General features: G+C 41.9%; 1 protein-coding gene across 2 annotated transcripts in view; it reads left to right on the top strand.

The window, feature by feature from the left end:
• LOC136579748 (gamma-aminobutyric acid receptor subunit beta-4) overlaps positions 1-22,453 on the top strand; it is a 179,921-nt gene extending 157,468 nt beyond the window's left edge. The window contains exons 6-9 of one of the 2 annotated variants that reach the window (XM_066579808.1): positions 5,995-6,135; positions 13,929-14,081; positions 15,240-15,496; positions 21,549-22,453. In XM_066579808.1, the coding sequence (XP_066435905.1) occupies positions 5,995-6,135; positions 13,929-14,081; positions 15,240-15,496; positions 21,549-21,917 (920 nt within the window). In that variant the 3' untranslated portion in view covers positions 21,918-22,453. The remainder of the gene's footprint in view (positions 1-5,994; positions 6,136-13,928; positions 14,082-15,239; positions 15,497-21,548) is intronic. The other variant, XM_066579809.1, reaches the window with a different exon arrangement.
• Positions 22,454-22,747: the final 294 nt, after the last annotated feature.

Genomic DNA, 22,747 nt, shown 5'->3' with positions numbered 1-22,747 from the left:
CATTAGTAGTTTATGCAAAACGATTGCTAGAACTGTCAATCTCTCAATCGTTTGAAAGATTGTCTTTGCGTGTAAATGGGCCTTAAATCTGTAAACATGAGGAAAGATGAACAATCTTTAGATGATACTTATTCTGAATCTCCTTGGACATTCTTTGGAATCTAGGTTATCTAAAGACTGTGCATTTGTCCTCAACTGATAGTTCCATGGCTTGAAATGTAATTACACGCTGTAATGTAAACACCTGGATTTTATTTAAATTTAAAAGAGAATGAAAAGAATATTTCTTTTAAGTAATTACATAGTGGCTTGTCAGAATTAGTTGTCAAGTCATGACCGGTATTGAGATACCCACCTTTTTTGATAAAAGGGGCAGAAGTAATGTCCTGAGTTGTGTGTTTCTTCAATTGTGGAAGGCTTGCTTTGGAGGTCCTTTGAGACATAAATTATAATTATATAGGGATATTTAAAAATACATAAAATTTAAAAATCTAGTCATGTTTCAAAAGATAGTCAAGTGTATTCTATGCCAAATACACATTGCTGAAGTGATGATACTTATTTTAAAAATGCAAGGTATATCAGTACATGTGCCATGACCTTACAACAATTATGAAATGCCATTATGTCTAATGGCTAAGACTCCTGATAAGAAGGAGCAGGAAGAACTGTAAAATGTGAGGAAGAATGAGGGTGAGGATGAGAGGAAGAATGGGTAGAGGAAGGTGCCTGTACTGGTCCTCCCTACCTACCGTGTGCATCAGGGACAGCCTCATTTTCAAGGTAGGTATGTCTTTAGTGTGAGCACCATGAGACCTACCCTTGTGTGGCAGATTTGTATGAGGAGGGGGTGAAGAAACATGTCAGGTGGAGGCTGCTGGTGGTCTCTGATCCTCACTGTTGTTCCAGGCTGATCCTCTACTTTTCCAGCGGGTTCCGGATAAGATGACTCCACATGTGGATCCCCATCGAGCGGATCACTTTCATGATTGTTATCTAAATCAGACATGGGATCTGGTTGATGATGCTGTTTATTTCCATGTGATCAATAGAAGTCTAAAAAATAATAGATATTATAAAACTTATAACTGATTTATAGATAAATGATGATTATGCCTGAGGCCCTAAATGTGATTCCACCATTAACCTGTAGAAAAGCTCTCAGAGGCTGCTTGTATGTAGTGGACCTCCTTTTCCAGTTGTGTAGACCTTGTTGACCACCAGACATGCCTTTACTACACAATCGAGATTCCCCTCAATTTTGAGACTTTCAGATGGGGTGCATGATTAGAATGCAAGAAGCTGGATGATCATATGGACAAATTGCCACCACCTCGGCCATTCTGACTAGATTGTTAGGAGATGTTGGGCCAGTGGATGCATGAAAGTGCGCACACAAGGCAACCGGGCTCAGAACACCCTTAAAAGACCAGCAGTAAAGAGGATCATCTGATCATCCAACAAGCACAAGCAGCCCCAACTGTTTTGTTTGTCTGCTATCCAGAGATAGCGCCATCGTTACAGGCTCCTGTGTCTGTCAGAACCATTTCCAGATGTTTTGGTTTCACAGCCATCATTACATGTATTGCCTTTGAGACGCACCCACTGTCACCTTCATTTGCAGTGGTTTTGTGAATGATGAAACTGGACTGTTATAAATTGGAACTGGGTTGTCTTCAGCAATGAATCCAGGTTTAACTTGGGCACTGATGACTTTGGTGTTTGTTTCTCATGACCTAGGGGTGAGCATCTCAATCCTGTCTTTGCTGATTAGTGGCACACTACCCCTAGTGTTGGTGTGATGGTCTTGGAGCCCATTGCATACGACAGTCGGTCCCCCTAGTAGTGGTATAAGGGACAATGAAAGCTCAGCGATATGTTCAGGACATCCTGCAGCCACATGTAATTCTCTCATGGCGGCTTCCAAGAGGCATTTTCTTTAAGGATAATGCTTGGCCACACACAGCAACATGGCAACACTTCCGTGGTCTGCTTGGTCACCAGATTTATTGCCAATAGAATATGTTTGGGACTATCAAGAACGGCAGCTTCAACAGCCTGTGAGTTTGCACAATCTAGAGGCTCAATTATAGCAACTGTGGATGGATATGTTGCAAGATACCATAAAGAACCTGTATGCCTCCATGCCCGCCCGTACCACATCTTGCAAACAAGCTAGAAGCAACCCAACAGGGTACTAGAGCCTGCGTGAATGCATGTATCACATCTTGTATCCAAGCTAGAGGCAGTACAACAGTGTACTAAAGCTTCCATGCCCGCCCGTATCACATATTGTATCCAAGCTAGAGGTGGTACAACAGGGTACTAGAGCCTCAATGCCCGCCCGTATCACATCTTGTATCTAAGCTAGAGGCAGTACAACAGGGTACTAAAGCCCCCGTGCCTGCCTGTATCACATATTGTATCCAAGCTAGAGGCGATACAACAGGGTACTAGAGCCCCCATGCCCGCTTGTATCACATCTTGTGTCCAAGCTAAAGGCAGTAGAACAGGGTACTAAAGCCTCCTTGCCTGCCTGTATCACATATTGTATCCAAACTAGAGGCGATAAAACAGGGTACTAGAGCCTCCATGCCCACCTGTATCTCGTCTTCTAACCAAGCTAGAGGCAGTACAACGGGGTACTAAAGCCTCCGTGCCTACCTGTATCACATATTGTATCTAAGATAGACGCAATATGACTGGGTACTAGAGCCTCCATGCCCACCTATATCACCTCTTCTATCCAAGCTAGAAGCAGCACAACAGGGTACTAGAGTCTCCATGCCTGCCCATATCACATCTTGTATCCAAGCTAGAGGTGATACAACAGGGTACTAGAGCGTCCCTTCCAGTGTTCAGTTTTTCACAATAAATTATCCTTTTGCTCTGATATTGTAATCAATGTTACTATCTCATATATAACATTTATTTTGATTCCAACAAGTCTAGGTCTACAACTATACAATAGTATGCAAATGTTTTAGGCAGCTGTGGAAAAATGCTGCAAAGAAAGAATGCTTTAAAAATAGAATAGTTTATAGTTAAAGATGAGCGAACGTGCTCGTTTAGAGCAATTACTCGAACGAGTATCGCTTTTTTTGGGTAATTGCCTAATCAAGCGAAAAGATTTTGGGGGCGCCGGGGGTGAGCTGGTGGTTGTGGGGGAAGAGCTCCACCCTGTTCTCCTCTGCTACCGTGCATCGGCATGTCTTATTTCTCGATTTCTCATCCTTGAAATGGACATGAATAGGATGCACAATGAGCTCTGTCATTGGCTGCAGCCGTAGGTTTACAGAAAATCACAGGCTGACTAAAACAATACGTCAACAGGAACACTTAGAGCTGGGGGAGAAATTGCAGAAGGCTGATGGGTTGCCATGGCACCTGAAGGCTAACAGTGGCCTCCAGGTCTGCCACAGCAAGTACTGGAAAGGAAACAAAATAATACACTGTAGTATAAAGGTACTGCAGTGTATTCTTTAAGTAATTATAGAATTGAAGGCTCAAGTTCCCTACAGGGACATTGAAAAAAGGTAAGAAAAGGAAAAGACATTAAAAGTAAGATTAAAAAAACTTTTTGTCTACTTTTCTCTCCCTTCCCCTTCCCCCACAAAAAAATAAAAATGTAAAAAAAATCTGGTATCACCACATCTGAAACAACCTGTACAATAAATTGGAAACACTTTTTATCCTGTACTGGAAACGCTACTAAGGAAAATGCAAAAATGCTTTTTTGTTCATTTTGTCTCCCAAAAAACGCAATAAAAGTGATCCAAAATGGTACCAATAAAAACTACAGTGCGGCACACAAATGAAAACAAGCTCTTACACAACCTTTTCCAGCTTCTGGGTCCTGCTGTGCTCTCTGATTTCTACAGTCTGCTATGGTGTGCCGGCTATCAGTCCCCACCGTCCGTTTGCTGACCCGACGCTGGAAATTCACTCCTTAAAGTCGCACGATGGAGGACAATGGAGGATGTGCTGCAGCACCCAGAGGCCCCGCTGAATGCCAGGAAACTTGAGGCCTGGAGCCAGTGCTCCAGTTGCTCCAATTATAATCCAGGCCTGGCAGTAAGTTTCCCTGGCCGACAACTGCATCTATTGTCCTCAACATGCCCTGTTTCTTTGTGAGTCTTCAAACGAACGTGAACAGCAAACCTTGAAACCCCAGGCTGCTTTGAAATCTTTGCCTGGGAGTGATCTTGTTGATGCTATAGAACTACTTTGTTTCCTGTTGCTGTGCTCCTTCTTGCCATAGTGTCTGACCTGGGACATGAAACTGTCTTCCATAACCTCACCTTTGTAGTAGAGTTTAACTGTTGCTCACCTAGTTTTAAGTCTCCTACAAAGCTGTCTGAGTTATTGACTATGTTTTAACCTACATCTGAAAATGATGATCATTATCACCTGTTTGGTGTAATTGGATGACCCCTTTACGCCTCCGTGGATACAGTTATGGAGAAGCTGATCCCGCTCCATTCAGTGTGAGTGCCGTCTGTCTTTAATACTTAAAAATTCTTTCAAACATCAGCAGACATGACAACATGTTAAAAAAAAATTCTAAAATGCTTTTAGCATACACAGACATATGTAGGCATGCAGAGAATTATTTTGATGTAATACTCTATGTCTACATACATCACGCATCAAGCAGTGATGGAAAATCATTAATCATTACGTTTATATTTCGTATCTTCTCAGTGATGTTAAATATAAATGTAACGATTAATGATTTTCCATCACTCAATTAAAAAAAAGATACACATAATAGGAAATATGGACGCTGAGAAAAAAAATGACAAAAACATTCGGATTATATTTTTGACATTACATTATAAGGCCCATTGGACGAGGTTCAAAAAAATGAAATTTGTTAGATATTGGTACAAGACATTTTCATTTCTAGCACTGACAAAAAAATAAATTTAGGGACAGGCCAAGAATGTAAGCACGTAATCATACATACATGTACAAAGTTTATTGGAAACAGGGTACCTTATCAAATAAAGTGTGGATAATGATTGTATTCAGTGAGGATGAGTGCAAGGATGGATGCATGTCTAATTATACAAGTAGGTAGACACTAGAGATGGGCGAGCACGCTCGGATAAGTCAGTTACTCGAACGAGCCTCGCTCTTCTCAAGTAACTGCATTCTTGTCCGAGCGTGCTCGGGGAGGGGGGGGGACGGGGGATAGCGGGGGTAGCAGGGGAGAAGATCTCTCTCCCCACTCCTCCCCCCACAACACCCCCGCCGCCCCCTCGAGCACGCTCGGACAAGAATGCAGTTACTCCAGAAGAGCGAGGCTCGCTTGAGTAACTGACTGATCCGAGCGTGCTCGCTCATCTCTAGTAGACACATATTACATGGAATGAAAGAGCATTCCTTCCCAACGTCACATGGTTTAACTTCCTGGCTTACTATCAAGCACCTACGCAGATTTTTTAATCTAGACAAAAGTCACTATGAAATCCGCCGCAACGCTAAACGCTTACAAATCCGCAACGAAAAATACTGCAGAATACAGCGAAGCAGAAATAAGAATGAATTTACATCTGTTCTATAAATCCAAATTAACTATTTTACAAGACGTCCTTAATTCTGCAGCGGTAGGCTTTTCCAATGCGGAATAAATGAATATGGTTTTGAAGTAAAGACGCACACTATTAAAATAATGTGGATGTCAAGCCCCATAAAATAACAAGGAGCTGCAGAATTTCCCATGTGGAATAATTCTACCCGTGGAAAAAAGACCTTACGGGTGCTTTCAGGTTCTTTTTGGTATATGTGGCAAAAAATCAGTAAAACTACTACTGTTTTACACGTTCAATAATCAATATATATTATTGGTTTAGTGAAGAAAAAAACCATCCACAGTTGATTATCACAGCTAAAAAAGTTCTTATTAACAGATGAAATGGGTGCAATAGGCTGAAGACTAAAGTTTTTTTATGCTTCTTTTGTAATAAAATTGATGACTTTCTTTCACAGATGGATACACAACAGATGATATAGAATTCTTCTGGCAGGGAGGAGAAGAGGCAGCTGTGACCGGGGTACCCGCTCTGGAGTTGCCTCAGTTCTCTATCATTGAAACCAGACTGGTTACTAAAAAAGTTGTATTTACAACAGGTAAGTTGTTTTTATATGGAGTTGTAATGGCTTTGAGGCAAATGCTTCATCTATCAAAATTATAATTTGTTTACCATGTCTTGATTTCTGTGATATTTGGAAAAAGTTTTTCTTCTCCTTTTTATAATAAGGGCTAAGTCAAATGAGCGGTTTTATTGCGTGCCTATGTGCGCAAAAAAAATGCACTCCACAAATGTGCAAAATGTACGTAACCGATGCTCCGTGTTTATTTTTTACATTTGCCCAAAATAGTGTGTGCAGGCATTCAAGGGGCAAAGTTTCAGATGCTCGTTCACTGGAGCAGCTATGCTTGTAGAAGCGCAGCTGCTCCACGAAGGTCCCCTCATCACTGAACACTGTGACAGCACTGTCACAGTGTTCAGTGATGATGGGACTCCCCGCGGGCATGAAAGAATCCCCTGCCACAGCTGTCACAGATTGAACGATTCAATGAATGGCTGAGAGCTGCCTCTGATTGGTCACAGCGCTGAGCCAATCAGAGTCAGCACTTTCTGGAGGCGGGGATTTTTCAGATGAAGACTGCCAGGGACGCAGAGAAGAGTCAAACAGCACTTCTAGGTGAGTTACATTTTTTTTCTAACAGCTAGGGATGATTTTCTGGATAGGGCTTATATTACCAAGCTAAAAATCAGCGATCAGCCTTATCAGTACCGCACGCTGACTTCTCAGCGGGATACCGCAGATACTATTGCTTCAGCTGGTGTACCGCTCAGAAAACAAATCACAGGTATGCAGAAGACAATCGCTCCAGCTGTGTTCTGCATAACCCGCTCAGAGCGCTCAGCTGCATATCAGCTGAGTGCTCCGAGAAGACAACAGCTATATGCAGCCACGCTTGTCTACTGTATACCCCGCTCGGAGCACTCTTAGAAGTGAACAGCTGTATACAGAAGATAGCGGTCCCGCTTCTCTGCTGTCTACAGCATGAGCTTCATTTACACACAAATAAGCAACTTAGCTACTTAACAGCTTATGCAAAGTGAACGCTCAAAACTGTCACTCAAACTGCCTTTTGAGTGAATTTTAAGCGATCACATTGCAGTGTAAACGCACACAACAATTATCGCTCAAACATGGAGAATTAGCGAATTTTAAGCGATAATCGTTGTGTCTAAATGGGTCCTAACTGCTGTAAATAAATTCCCTGTTTGAAAAGAACATATTTGAAAAGTAAATACCAGCTATTTAGATTAATACAAAATGTAGCAGAATATAAGTACACATTCTAAGCATTGTAAAAAAAAGCCTTAGGCCCAATGTCCACGGGAAAAGTAGCTTTAATAAATCTGCGCGGGTCTCCTGCAAGTGCGATGCATGCCCACAGGGAATCATTGGGCAATCGCAGGTAATTAAATACCTGCAGATGTCATTTTCCCCCGGCGTGCAGATTGAAGTCAATGGAAGCCGTCTGCATCCGCTGCACAGATGCAGCTGTCACTGCGTCCGTGCCGCGGACCGCGGGTAAGCAGGAGTTTAAAAAAAAAAGACAGCATGGCGCATGCGCGTGGCACGCCGCTAGCATCCCGAGTGCATCCACCGTGCAGAAGAAAGAAGATCTGTTCGCCACGTAGCATCCGGACAGGTGAGTATTATGTATTTTCTGGCCTCATGTCTGCAGACCGGGTGTAATCCGCTGCAGAATTCTGCATGGGAAAATCGTGCAGGCCCGTGGACATCAGGCCTCGGCCTCCTGCACATGGCAGTCGCAGATACTGCAAGCGGATTTCCGCTGCGGAATACTCGCGTATTGTATTAAATGTATTTGCGGATCTCAATCACCCATTTTGGTGCAGATCGGTGTCAAAATCCACATAAAAATCAGCCTCTGTTACGTGTGGATTTTGATGCAGAATTTGTTGCAGGTTTAATGCGGATTTCACCCCCTCATTTGAAGAGGTGGTCTGCTGAAAAAATCTGCATCATAACTTGACATGCTGCAAATTTAAAATCCGCACTGCAAATCAATTTACACTGTGGATTTATTCTGCAGCGTGTTGATGAGATTTAATAAGATTTCATCCCTTCTGCTGTACTGTAAAATGATGGGTACTTTCCATTGTAAAGTCTGCTATGGAAGATCCGCTGAATTTCTGCAGTGTGAATACACCCTTTGGGTGTAACAGACAGATATGGAGTCCAAAGTATTCAGATACCTCTGGTGTTCTTCCAGAGGCATAACTTAAAGCTTGCTTCTGGGGTCCAATGCAAAATCCATAATAAGCTCCTCCCCCTATACCCTCCAATGCACCCAGCTACACCCCTGTCTCCTCCCCTCCATATTGTGACAACTCAATGATGTTGCCACTAAAGAACTTGGCAATCAAAATATGGTGGGGATTGGACCAAGATATGTTGCATTTCCATTGCAGTATTGTCTATTGCGCCCTCAAGACTCACAACCTCAAAGCTCAGTGAGTGTGATTAATCGTGTTTGGTCATTTTGTCTTTTGATTCTTTTTACATGATTAGATGTTTGGTATTGTAATTCTACTTGACAAATCGGCTTTAGAACATTTTTCTTAAGTTTATCTGTTTTTATCTTTGTTGTGTCTTCTTTCGAATTGTGCATTATAGTGTGCGATTTTAATTATTTTATTTGGATTGCATTATAAATTGAGGGCATGAGGAACCTTAAGTCAAATATTCTACCAATAGCGGGGCACTGTAACACAAATTTTACCGGAACTATAAATAGGATGGAAAAAGCCTGATTATATGTCCACTCTCCTACTCCACTAGTGCTTGATTTCCATGTGATATTGTAATTCCATCAGTTATCATGACAACCCAGTGTGTAAGCATAGTGGCTTAGACAGCTTCAAAGCTATTTAATGGAACAATACTGTTGCTGACAGGCTTGTTTGAAGCATTCAGCTTCAGGTACACGCATTCACCTTCTGCATACATAATAGATACTTTCCATCTACAGGTATGTTTTGTTGCCTAACTCAGCAGGACATAGAGCTACATGAGTCCTAAAAGAGATAATCCAATTAATGGCACCACAAGCTGAACAGGCCTGTGGGTATTTTGCACAGAAGCAGATTAGTCCCAGCTTTGGATGGAAACCCAAATGATCACCAATGCAGGCAAGATTTTGCAAATGGCAACAAGATTTTTCATTGGCTTCTAAATTGAAAAATATAGGAGCCGAACTAAATATTTAGTTACCACATTAAATGCATATATACGATAATTAATGTTGAAATAAAAATTGACTACTGTACTATAAATTGCATGTACACATCCAGAGTGAGGCGCCCCTTCAGTATAATATATATAGTGCTGTGCCCCTAGTATACACATGCAGCGCACACCTCCTTCAGTATAATGCCATCCAGAGGATCCCCTCACAGTATTCTAATGCCATACAGGGCATAGTCTTGCATTAAGGTAATGCCATTAGGAGTGTCCCTTTGCCTTATAACAAAGACATCTACAGCGTCCCCTCAAAGTATAATAAGGACATGCAGAGTGTCTCTTGGCAATATAATAATGTGATTCAAAGCTTTCCCCTGCAGCCATTACAGGATCTGTGTCCATTTACACCCCCTCTCCCACCCTAATCACGTTATCACATTAACAGTAGATGGCAGCCAGGTGACCCCACTACAACCACCAGTCACATTCTAAGCAGTTATGATACCCCCCATCATGTTATAAGAAGCCAGCACCACTATCCCCCATCACATGAAAAGTAGCCAGACACCCCCATCCCATTAAAAACAGTACAGGCCGTTCAAATAGATTGCAGGTTGCAGAACGTTGTAACAGTCTCAAAAACTCTTCCAATATAATCTGCAACAAAGACATTTGAATCTTTGTAATACAGTATCGGCTTGGCAGTCTTTGCAGCATCAAGTACGTTCATACCACTACGCGGTAATCTCTTCATACTAACAGTCCTATTACATATCAAAACTGTCTTCGGTATCTGCATCACACTCTCAACTTCTCCGCCTGTGTAGGATACAGCACTGTCACTTGGTCAGTTGGTATTCTCAGTTTCTTGTATACAGTCTCCTAATACTCTTAGTTACTCGATGGCTCTTTGGCTACTTATCTGGTCTGGCGCATTCTATTGACACTCAACTAATCTCTGGTAGTCTTATGAACTTTGCAAGTCAACGGGTCTCCAACTAAAGCTGCTGCAGCTCCCAGGGTCCTATTGTCCAGGCACACTCTTCCTTCGGACTGGAGGCTCTAGGACTTTCTTCATATGACCCTGTCAAGCTACACCCAACTTCTTCTGTCTCAGCAAGCATCCAGGGCTTGTCTTATGGCTCACAACTACAGGCAGTGCTAAACCTGACCTTGGACCTTGCACACACCAGCAATGCTGGAAACAACACCACCATACCCAACGTCTTATACCTCCTCAAGCAATATCCTGTGGGGCTCAACAGCATAGTAGCCGGTGAAGAACACCAAAACCATGGCTGTAGTGTCTGGGTTCAAGACTAAATCCCACTACATCTACACAGGCCACAGCAGAGGCAATCACACTTCCTCAACTGCCTGGTTACAAACAATAGTCATCATCAATTGGACAGTAACGATCAATCAGCGTCATGTGGTTCTAATAAGCCAGCTACATCATACATAATACACATTTGAAGTATCCCGTATACTAATGCAAAGAAGAACATAGTATTTCCTATGCTAGCCTTCCATATTTTATCATTAATCCGCTATCACTAGAGCATTATCTATTTTATCACTATAGCTCTGATATAATAAACAGTATCTCTATAGCATTTTCCTCACTAAACACAACATTAGTATCACCCTCCTAAACTCTGGCATTTACCTTTCTGACCTATCTCAATTATTCTACACCATTTCTACAAATACACTTCATCTGTTATAACATTTGACTATCTACTTGGGGTTAACTTTTCGCATTCCCTTTATATACCTTAAATATGGAAACTCATCATTAAGCAACAGGGCGAGAAGAGGAGCACCATATGAGCAAAATGATGATGAATATGACACTAGCATTGAATACTGCATATAATACAATATATAATGGAACCAAAATAATAACCAAAAGCAAGTGCTGGCCCTACACTATCTCTCCCTAATTCCAGTCGCTAATCTCTGCCTGAAATATCCTAGTTAGCCCTCAGCTATCCCTCCAGAGCGGGCCTTAACTGTTATTCTGACCATAATACCTGAAGGCACAAGACCCACACTGAGACCAAACAAACAGCACAGGAAAATAATTCAGGCAGTCAATACAAACTAGACTACTAGATATGAATACCAAGAAGTAACTCACACCGGCAAGATAGCCAAACAATACTGGACTCACAATTAGACATTTGACACTAGGAAGCTAGATGAATACCATAGTCAGCTAGCAGCAACACAGAATACTATAGCCACACCATCTTTGAAAGGAGGTTAGCAAATAGCAATCCTCTCAAAGGGCGAAGTCAGCTGAATTCAATCAATGGCTGAGCGTTGCCTCTGATTGGCTGAGCACTGTGACCAATCACAGGCAGTGCTCAGCTGTTATTCAATGAATGGCTGAACGCTCAGCCAATCATACACAGCCCTTTCAGGAGGCGGGGATTTTTAAATCACCAGTAGGAGAAGAAGCTTCAGAAGAGTGCCGGGGAAGCCAGCGAGAAGAGGCGCCAGAGCTGCACAGCGGTGGAGAGGTGATGTATATATATTTTTTATTTTTTACAGCAGCTAGGGATGATTTTCGGGGAAGGGCTTATATTTCAAGCCTTTCCCCAAAAATCACTGTGAGGGTTGCCTGCATCCTATTGCTTTCAATTGAAAGCAATGGGCACAGAGCTTTGCTCACAGGAACTTTTAACATGCGCAGAGCGCATATTTTTTGCACACATAGGTGTGCAAAAAAACCGCTTGTCTGACTGAGCGCTAAAGATGTAGGCTAAGCAATACGCTGATCCTGTCCAATTGTTCAATTGTGGGAACAGTTGCCTGCTGGCAGCTGCCCTAGCAAAAGCTTAGAAGTGGGAGGATAGCCTGGGAGCTTTCATAGGCTTCAGCCTGCCATGACACTCGAAAGGCATATTAGAATCTCATTGTGGGGGCTATTCGGGAAAAAGAGGAAGCCCCCTCCCGCTGTTGGGTCATTTTAAAGCCACTTTCAAAATTGACAGCGGCATCTAAGTTGTTAACGGCTGGGATCAGAGTTACCTCCAATTCTGGCCTAGGGAGTAGGGTTTCAGCTGTTAAAAATAGATGATACCTATTGTATAGAGTGGACTCAGAAACCACGTCGTCTATACAAACTTAACGGGTTAAAGGGGTTTTCCAAGATTATATCATTGATGACATATTATCAAACCACTTAGCTGGAGTCGCAGTGTGCTGGAACTACAAAAGTTCCATACACTGTGCAAAAGCCCAAAAAGGTACTACAAACTCAGTCACATTCATGTGAATAGTATAATTCTGGAAAACCCCTTCCAAGGGTGGAAATCTGAGGTCCCTTAGACTCTACTAAGCAGAGTGGCTAGTGCATAGTCCAGTTGTGGAAGCCATCTTTAGTAAGCCGGCAAGCAAACCGTAACACTGTCATTTCCATATAGCACGTAGTATAACTTTTGTTATGAATTTCTTCTGATAAACTATTCAGAATAATTATTGGTCAGGCCTTAGTCACACGGGCGTTTTTTCACGCGATTTGCGCATCGCATGACGGATGCGCATGCGCAAATCGCGTGACCGGCGCCGAAAAATCGTCCCAAAAATCGCCCGAAAATCTGCTCCTAGCCGCGTTTCATTAGAAACGGGCCGGAGCTGTCCAGCGCATTGCATTCAATGGAGCCGGCAATACAGCGGCTCCATTGAATGCAAGCGCTGCGGGCGAGTGTGGGATGAATTGTCGGGAAGGGGTTAAATATATAACCCCTTTCCTGCAATGCATCCTGAAAAGTGAAAAAATAAAAAAAATGTATGTACTTACCTGCTCCCGGCAGCTGGAGATCCCGGCGGCCGGCCTGCAGTGGGTGTGAAGGGGGTGTGACTCAGGCTTGCCCCTGATTGGCTCAGCGCTGAGCCAATCAGAAGCAAGTCTCAGTCACACCCATTCATGAATTCATGAATGGCTGTGACTGAGATCAGCCTCTGATTGGCTCAGGCTGAGCCAATCAGGGGCAAGCCTGAGTCACACCCCCTTCACACCCACTGCAGGACCTCCGCGGGGATCTCAGGCTGCCGGGAGCAGGTGAGTACATCCTTTTTTTTATTTTTTCACTTTTCAGGATGCATTGCAGGAAAGGGGTTATATATTTAACCCCTTCCCGACAATTAACCCCGCGCACGCCGGCAGCCCATTGCTTTCAATGGAGCGGCTGTATTGCCGCTCCATTGAATTCAATGGGCAAACATCGTTCTTCTCTGTCACAGCTGTTCCAGCTGTGGCAGAGAAGAATGATTTGTCTTCTATATGTTCTCATTGGGGTCGGCGCTGCTGCCGCCGGCCCCATTGAGCGCATATAGAGAAGAGAACAGGAATCGCAGATCGCAGATAGGTGCGATCTGCGATTTCTGTTCTCTAATTTATCGGACGAGCGCATAAAAAGCGCTCATGTGTCCGATACCATTGCAAAGCAATGGTTTTAAAAAATCGCCGGAAGCATGCGCATGCGCAAATCGCGGCAATAAACGCCCGTGTGACTGAGCCCTCAGACTGTATAAGAAATATGAATGTGTACAACCTAGTGGTCCTGTATATAACTTTTAGGTTTCTACATAAAGTCTAATATCTGTCTGATTTTTTTCAGGTTCTTATCCCCGTCTATCTCTGAGTTTCCGAATTAAAAGAAATATTGGATATTTTATACTTCAGACCTACATGCCATCTATATTGATCACTATTCTGTCTTGGGTTTCATTTTGGATCAACTACGATGCATCTGCAGCAAGAGTGGCACTCGGTATGTACTGTAAGGGTGGCCATAGACAAAGTATGACCCTCAGCTCAACACTTGTTTAGCTGACAACTATCATGCCTGACTCCACCATAGACATACAGGCGTAACCAAGTATATATGTATATGTTTATTTCAATATGAATAAATGATAACTGGGTGCCCAGAAAAACCCAGCAGGTACAATCAACCTATGCAATCATTTTTGGTTCTACTTGGTTTCAGGATCCAAAAACATTTCATGTGTATGGTGCGCTTAAGTATATAGTATTTTCAAAATGCAGCAAATGGCAATGCCATTCAATGAAGGTCATACATATGTGATAATGATGATAAGATAAGATAACATAAAAGATTTATTAATGTATTATTTGTTGGGGCAGATAAGCAGTTTGTGGCCCTAGCCCTTTCTCTAAATAATAAAGACAAAGGGTTTGACAAAGGGAAACTAATTGCCATATGAATATACTTGAAGGAAATCTGTCAGCCTGAACATGTTGTCCAAACTGCAGGTAGGATGATATAGGGTAGAAGGAGCTGAGCAGATTGATATATAGTGTTATGGGGGAAGATTAAGTAGAACTTGTATTTTATTCATTTATATCCCTGCACATTCTGAGCTGAACAGTCCAATGGGCGGAGCTACCAGTGAGTGATAGCTATCTGTGTATGACTGCACATACAGGGAAGGCTGCCAATCACTGACAGGACCGCCCATTGGACTGTTCTTCCACACTGTGGATCTGCAGCAAATAGCTCCCATAGCATGCTATGGGAAATCAATAGTTCCTGCACAGTTGTGGAAACCAATTGCGGTTTCTGCAAGTGGAGGAAAAATTGCAGCATGCTCCATTTTTCCATGGATTCCATGTGGACGGCTTCCATTGAAGTCAATGGAAGATGTCTGATCCACGGCCCTTGCGTGGACGTCGATGCTCCCAGGGCTGGATTCAGCATGTGGAATCCAGGCCTGCCGTGTGCAGCCGGCCTAATGGAATAAATTTCCAATAGTCAAAACAAATCGTTTTAGTATCAAAGACATAGAGATTACTGCTGGACAAAATACTAGCATTTTTTTCGTATTAGAGGATATTGGAGATATATTAACTTAGATCAGAAGGAAAATTCACTAGAGAAGTTACATGTTTTTTTCTTGTATTTCAGGAGTGACTACTGTGCTTACTATGACAACAATTAATACGCATCTACGGGAGACCTTGCCTAAAATTCCATATGTTAAAGCTATTGATGTATATCTTATGGGATGCTTCGTGTTTGTGTTTCTGGCACTGTTGGAATATGCATTCGTTAATTATGTATTCTTTGGCCGGGGCCCTCAACAGCAAAAGAAGCTAAATGAGAGGACAAGCAAAGCAAATAATGAACGTCATCGTTATGAGGAAAGAAGAGTAAGAGAGCAGGTACTATGTTATGAACATAAAGTAGATATGACAATATGTAAAAACTGTGTAGGAGCAATTATATGATAAATGCTCAAAATTGCCAAAAGATAGGGCTTGTTTACATTGCCATTCTATTTTTTGTTCCATCATGGGAGCAGGAAAATGGAATCCCAGGCTGGAACAGATCCGCCCTATAATGCAACCAAACGGTGCCGAATGAACTCTATTGACTATAATGAGGTCCATCCAGCTTCCGTATTATTGTCCAGCATTTTCTGGACAACATAGTGTAGTGTTCTCTATGTACTATTTCACATCCATGTGCTATTCCATCTGAGATTTTGTGGGATCTGTGGTGGAGGCTATGAAAAGAGCCTCCAATGCAGATATGAATGAGCCCTTACAAATACAGAATTCTTAAAATGTTGGTGAATATACAGTACATATAAAAAGCAGAAACAGGAAGGAGAAAAGTGTAAAGTTATAATGTAAAAATGCAAAATATCTCCTCAACATTGAAATTGAAACACCAAGAAGGACAAGCCATAAAGTTCTAAAAATCGAGGGAGTAGAAGGTGTTACTAAAATATGCAAATTATCAAAATTTTGAGCACCTTGCCCCTATCTGTGGCATGTGGGAGGGACTTCAATGGTATCAAAGCCAGATCGAAACCAAGTTTTTTCATCCACATGAAACCTCAAAAATTAGATAAGGTCATGCGGTATGGTTGTGCATCCTGTTCATCGACATGCCAGTTATTGCCACTTGCTGCAAACTGAGAGGGGCAGGATCCTTGAACTAGGAGACCTTGGTTTATCACTCTGGCTGATCACGTGTAGGCTGGAATGTTAGCACTGTTCAGTGTTGTGTCCCTGTGGTTGGGAGAACAATAAACTCAAATGATAGCAAGAGGCGAACCTTTGCACAGGCAACTTGTCAAATTAGAAGAATGGTTCACAGTAATCCATTTTGTACTGCAAGTGAAATTGAATGTCATATCCAAAGCCTAGGGCATCAAACAGTGTCTACACAAACCATCAGAAGGTGTTCGCATGACATTGGGCTACAAGCCAGACGTCCAGCAACAGGTGCTCCATTGTCCACCATGTGCAGAGACTGCTGGTGCTGTCTGCCTTTGCTGCATGGATGCATGCTGGATTAGCCATGCCTGGGAGTAGGTTGGAGGTGTGGTTTTCTATTCACTCTGCCAGTTTTCAGGTGCAAAGTGGCTATAAATTCTCACCCTCCCTGGTGATCAGTGCTGCTTATTCCGTTCCATAGTGGAGAACTTGGAGTTTGGAGCTCTCCTGTGCTGGGTGTTTTGCTACTTGCAGATAAGTTGCTGCGGGTTTCTTTTTCGGTTGTATTTCTGCTTTTCATTTCTATTTTGCTTTGCTGTTCGGTTCATCTCTCCAGGGGCCCCTATAGGGACAATCAGGGCCAAGGATGAAGACTGTGGGGCCATCTCTTTCGAGACGATTACTCCGCTTCTAGGCAGGGACCCTTCACCTCCCCTGCTAGGTTAGAGCCAGTCTTCCTTCTCCCTGGAGTGGTGCTACCGTTCAGTATGCGGCTATTGTCTACTGTGTGTATGTTCCCTGTCGCTGTGCTGAGTGTTGTACTCTGGTGTCGCATGGGCCTTACATCTGGGTTACGTATTTTAGTTGTGGTGTGCGCTGTTCTTCAGGGCATATCTATCTACTACAGTAGTTGAGAACATCACCCTGTGTCCGTGCTGAGCGAGGTGCTCATGTGCTGCACGGACATGCCACCAACTTTCCCCATTTAAGGAAAAAAAATCCTTCCTGACTCCAATCTGGCAATCAAAATAATCCCTAGATCAACAACCCTTCTGAAGTGATTATAACATATAATATTATGTTAGTATCGGTCAAGAAAGGCATCCAGGCCTCTCTTGAATGCTTTTAGTGAGTTCATCATGACCACGTCCTCAGAAAGAGAGTTTCATAGTCTCCCTGATCTTACAGTAAAGAACCCCATACAATGTCGGTGTAGAAACCTTCTTTCCTCTAGATGCAGAGGGCACCCTCTTGTCACAGTCTTAGGTATAAATAGATTATGGGAGAAATCTCTGTATTGCCCTGTGATATATTTATACATATGTTATTAGGTTGCCCCTCAGCCGTCTTTTTTCTAAACTAAATAACCCCAATTTTTGATAACCTCTTCGGGTATTGTAGTTTTGGGTATTGTAGTCCAACCATTCTATTTATTACTTTAGTTACTCGCCTTTGAACCTGCTATATCCTTCTTGAGTACCGGTGCCAAAACTGTACACCGTATTCTATGTCTAGTCTGTCCAGTGACTTGTAAAGAGGAAGAACAATGTTCTCATCGTGTGCCCCTATACCTCTTTTGATGCACCCCATAATCATATTTGCCTTGGCAGCAGCTGCCTGATACTGGTTGCTCCAGTTAAGATTACAGCTAACTAAAATCCCCAAGTCCTTTTCCATTTCAGTTTTGCCCAGTGGTTTGCCATTTAGTATGTAATGGTGATATGTATTTCCCCTGCCCATGTGCATTATCTTACATTTACCAGTGTTAAACCTCATTTGCCACTTTTCTGCCCCCAACTCATCCAGATCCTCTTACAACCATATTCTGTCCTCTCTTGTGTTAATTACTTTACATAATTTTGTATCATCTGCGAATATTGATATTTACAGGGTAATTAAGAAACATATTAAACTCAATAGGGCCCAAAACCAAACCCTGTGGTACCCCACTTGTAACTGTGACCCAAGCAGAGTAAGTACCCTTAATAACCAACCTCTGCTTGCTATCATTGAGCCGGTTATTTACCCATTTGCACACATTCTCACCCAGACCAAGCATTCTCATTTTATATACCAACCTTTTATGCGGCACAGTTTAAAACGCTTTGGAAAGTCCAGATACACAAGATCCAGTGACTCTCTCCAGTCCAATCTAGAACTTACCTTTTCGTAGAAGTTGATCAGATTGGTATGACAGGAGTGATCTCTCACAAACCCATGCTGATATTTAGTTATACAGCTATTTTCCTTGATGTACTCCAGGATAGTATCTCTTAGAAACCCTTTAAACATTTTACCCACAATAGAAGTAAAACTTACCGGCCTGTGATTTCCAGGTTCACTTTTTGACCCCTTTTTGAATATTGGCAGCACAATGGCTATGCCTCAATCCAGTGGAACAGACCCAGCCACTATAGAGTCCTTAAATATAAGAAACAAGGGTCTGTCTATCACATTACTCAATTCCCTTAAAACCTGGGAGGGGGGGTGCTACTGGGACCCTGCAATTTGTCAATTTTAATATTTTTAAGATGGCTCTGCACTTCTTCCTGGGTTAAACTGTTGACATTTAGTGGAGCGTTTACTTAATCATTCTGCATCTCATCTGACATTTCATTTTCCTCTGTGAATACACCGGAGAAAAAGCTATTTAATAGATTTGCTTTCTACCATCACCCTCTACAATTTTTCCTACATTATTTTTTAAAGGGCCAACACTTTCAGTATTAATCTTTTTGTTATGTATCTAATTGAAGAACAGTTTAGGGTTAGTTTTACTCTTCTTGGCAATAAGACCCTCTCTGTCTTCATCTTTCCTGCTTTTATCTGATTTCTACATAATGTATTTTTTTTCCATATAGGTTTTTAGTGCTTCTTTGCTGCCTTCTTGTTTTAGTAGTTTAAATGCTTTCTTTTTGCTGTTTATTGCCCTCGTCACATCTTCACATCTTTATTGAGCCACATTGTTTTCCTCCTATTCCTAACCCTGTTATTCCTGTAAGGTATGAGCCTTTCACAGTAAGTATTTAGGATGTTTTTAAACATTTCCCATTTATTGTCAGTATTCTTATTTTTAAGGACATTGTCCCAGTCAATATGGTTTAGAGCATCTCTGAGCTGGTAAAACTTTGCCTTCCTAAAGTTTTGTATTTAGTAGCTTCCCTACAAAATTCTCTTTGAAAGACAGAGTGAAATGTAATATATTATGGTCACTATTTCCCAGGAGCCCCCAAGTCTTCACCCCTTTTATTCCATCAGGTCTGTTGCTTAATATTAAGTCCAAAATGGCCGTCCCCCTAGTTAGGTCCTGTACAAGTTGGGTAAGGTAATTATCTTTAGTAATCAACAGAAATTTGTTACCTTTATGAGATCCCCAGGTTTTGGCTTATCAATGTATATACGGATAGGTAAAGTCCCTCATAATAATTCTGATTTGCTGCTTCATCTATTTGCCACAGTAATAGATTTTCGGTGGCTTCTGTTATATTTGGTGGCCTATAGAAAACCACTGTGAGGATTTTATTGTTGTTTTTCCCTCCATGTATTTTTACTCAAAGGAGCCATTTTTCAACAAAACAATACCAGGTCTCATGTTGCTGCTTGTGTGGCCTAAACATGCTAACATGGCCTGTAGCTTCTCCAGACTTGTTTCCCATTGAGCATGTCTGGGATGTCATTGGTCGGCAATTGTAATGGGAGATCTTGATGATTTGTGTGGCCAAGTGCATTCAGCATGGCAGAACATTCCTCAGACAACTATTAATAACCTCATCGATAGCATGCCAAGGAGTGTAAGTGCGTGCCTTTCTGCACATGGTGCTTATAATCAAATAAACTGAGATGTTTTGAATATTTTGTTTCCATTTTTTTTATCATTTGCATATCATTAACTTGTATCTTGATCCTGTGATTTCCATAATTCTATGAGTTTTCCTTCTTGGTCTTGAAATTTCAATGTCAAGGGGTATATTATAGAAAGTTCAAAGGAACACATCTTTAGTGCAACACTCATAAAGGGTCATTCCCATCTTAGAATTGGTAGAATATGCTATCACTGTAGATTATGATCAAGGGGGAAACTTCCGCTTTTTCCCTCAGTCGTGGTATTCCCATCCACAGAAGTAAAGAGAAAGAAGGTGGAAGTCACACAGAATCCTCATTGTTCAGAAATGAGAAGAAAAAACTAGTGGCTCTGTCCCCCGATGCTGTGTAAGAAGAAGTCATTTTGTGCTACATAAGCTTTTCCCCTCCACAGCGCCCATTCCTCACCAGACCCGATGCACTGTCAGATTCTTAGTGCATCGGCTTGTGACATAATGTACTGTACACCCAATGCACTGATACCCTGATAGTACCTCAGGTCCAGTGGGGTACGGGCACTGTGAAGAGGAGAAGCCATCTGTAGCACAGAACGGCTTTCCCTTACACAGCGCCAGGAGATAGAGCCGCTGAGACAGGAGGGTAATAACACCAGCCCTGGAGGACATATCTTGGGGCACAGGAGGATCAAGTAGGTTTGAAAATAAAATATAAAGCAGACATTTATTAATACACTGTTATATGTAACAGCTGTGCCTGCACTAGAGAGAACAGTGCAGGCATAGCTGGAGTACTTTTTTCAGTTATGCAGTTACAGTAGCTAGCCGAAGATGGATTTCTCAGCACCGTCTTCACCTAACTGCATAGCTTAAGAGGGGTTTTGTACAAAAAAATATGAAATAGACCAATAAAGCCTATTGCAAAAATACTTAGAATTCCCTATGCTGTATATTTAAATAAAAGTGCTGTTACTTTTTCAAGCGAGTCAAACCAATCAGAAATTCCTCTCCTAATTGGCCTGAGTTGCAGTAGTGTGGTCAGCTGACCCACACTAATGGATCAGCTGTGAGACATTTGAATAGCAACTCCCCCAACAAAAAACTAATACACGGGGGATGATAAAACAGTGGGAGCATTCCTGCTTATTGTAACAGCCTGTCCACATGATGGTCAGCATGCAGGCATGTATAAGGATGCAGCTGGGGACCTGAACAGCAACAGTGAGGGATCAGTGAGGAATATGTCCCACTTTATTGTAAAAAGAAATACTTACTCTCTCATCTGCTCAGTTAAAAACAATATTCAGCTAATCTAACAAAAGGAAAGGTACATTTCCAAATACTTTGGTTTGCCATTTGTAAGCGAAAAATTGAAAAGGACGTTAGAGCAACATCGAAGAGACATTTACCCCTTTCTGCCATTAGTAATGATATATGTTTCTCTATCTCAGGTTGATCCTTATGGAAACATTCTTCTCAGCACCCTTGACATGAGCAGCGAATTGATGTCAGCAGAGATGGGAAGTAGCATTGGTGATTCCCGGAACTCCGTCCTGTCATATGACACCTCAGGGATCCAGTTCCGCAAACAGCTGACATCAAGAGGGGACACTTTTGGCCACACTCCCCTGGAGCGTCATGTTCCCCTAACAGCCACACGTGGACGTGCCAACTGCCGCCTTCGGCGACGTTCTTCTAAGTTAAAGCTTAAGATTCCAGACCTTACAGATGTCAGTACCATCGACAAATGGTCCAGAATCATTTTCCCCATCACTTTTGGATTTTTTAACTTGGTTTACTGGATGTACTATGTCAACTGAAGCATCTCCATTACCCTTCACCCTAAGCTGTGCACACCCTTCCTTCCACAGGACACAAGCTTCACCTAAGTCTCTCACCCCCTCTTGCTTCATAGTTTGATATTGGCCCAGAGAAAGAAGCAGAAGTTGAAGCTTTTGGAGAGGGGGGAAGGAGAATTGCACTTTTTGTCACACTTTTTTCCACCAAATTTCTTACTTTTTTTTTTTTTTGCCTGAAAATTGATTATGGCTGGGTACTGTGGGTCATTTTGGATGTTATAATGAAGAAACCTTTTTCTTGAGACTTAGCTAATTAAGGTAAAAAAAAGTTTATAAGTAAGGTATCTCCAATAAGGGGAATGTGAAGGTAGTACAGGGTTAGAATGAGAACACCAGTAATTGTTTTCTCTCTTATGCAGTTTTTACTTTATATTGCTATATATTGTGAGGCTGTAAAGGCACAGAAAGGTTTGTACATGCATGCAGACAACAACTCTGTAGGGCAGAACATCTCCAATTGCTAACTTTAGCTGCACCTAACTGCTCCTATTGAGCACCTTGGCTAAATACATACTTAAGAATGGTTTTGGAGAAAAGAGCCAAACACATTTATTAAAAAAAGAGAATGGTAAAGCTAAAAAAAATAAATGTTTTTGGGCTACAAAACCGTCATAAAGGGAATTCTGAAGGAAAAAAAAATACTGACATGAATATTGCACATTTTAATTCACTGTTTACAGTATGATAGAACTTTCATGCGTCAAGAAATTCGAAAAAGCATACCATCAAATGTGCAAGTCACTATTATTTTGTATTAGAAAGAATCAAACTATTTGAAAGAGCTAAACGAG

The sequence above is a fragment of the Eleutherodactylus coqui genome, chromosome 10 (genome assembly GCF_035609145.1).
Source record: "Eleutherodactylus coqui strain aEleCoq1 chromosome 10, aEleCoq1.hap1, whole genome shotgun sequence".
In the NCBI taxonomy this organism is placed as follows: domain Eukaryota; kingdom Metazoa; phylum Chordata; class Amphibia; order Anura; family Eleutherodactylidae; genus Eleutherodactylus; species Eleutherodactylus coqui.
Note: the sequence above shows the minus strand (reverse complement) of the source record. Positions and strands in the feature narration are given on the sequence as shown.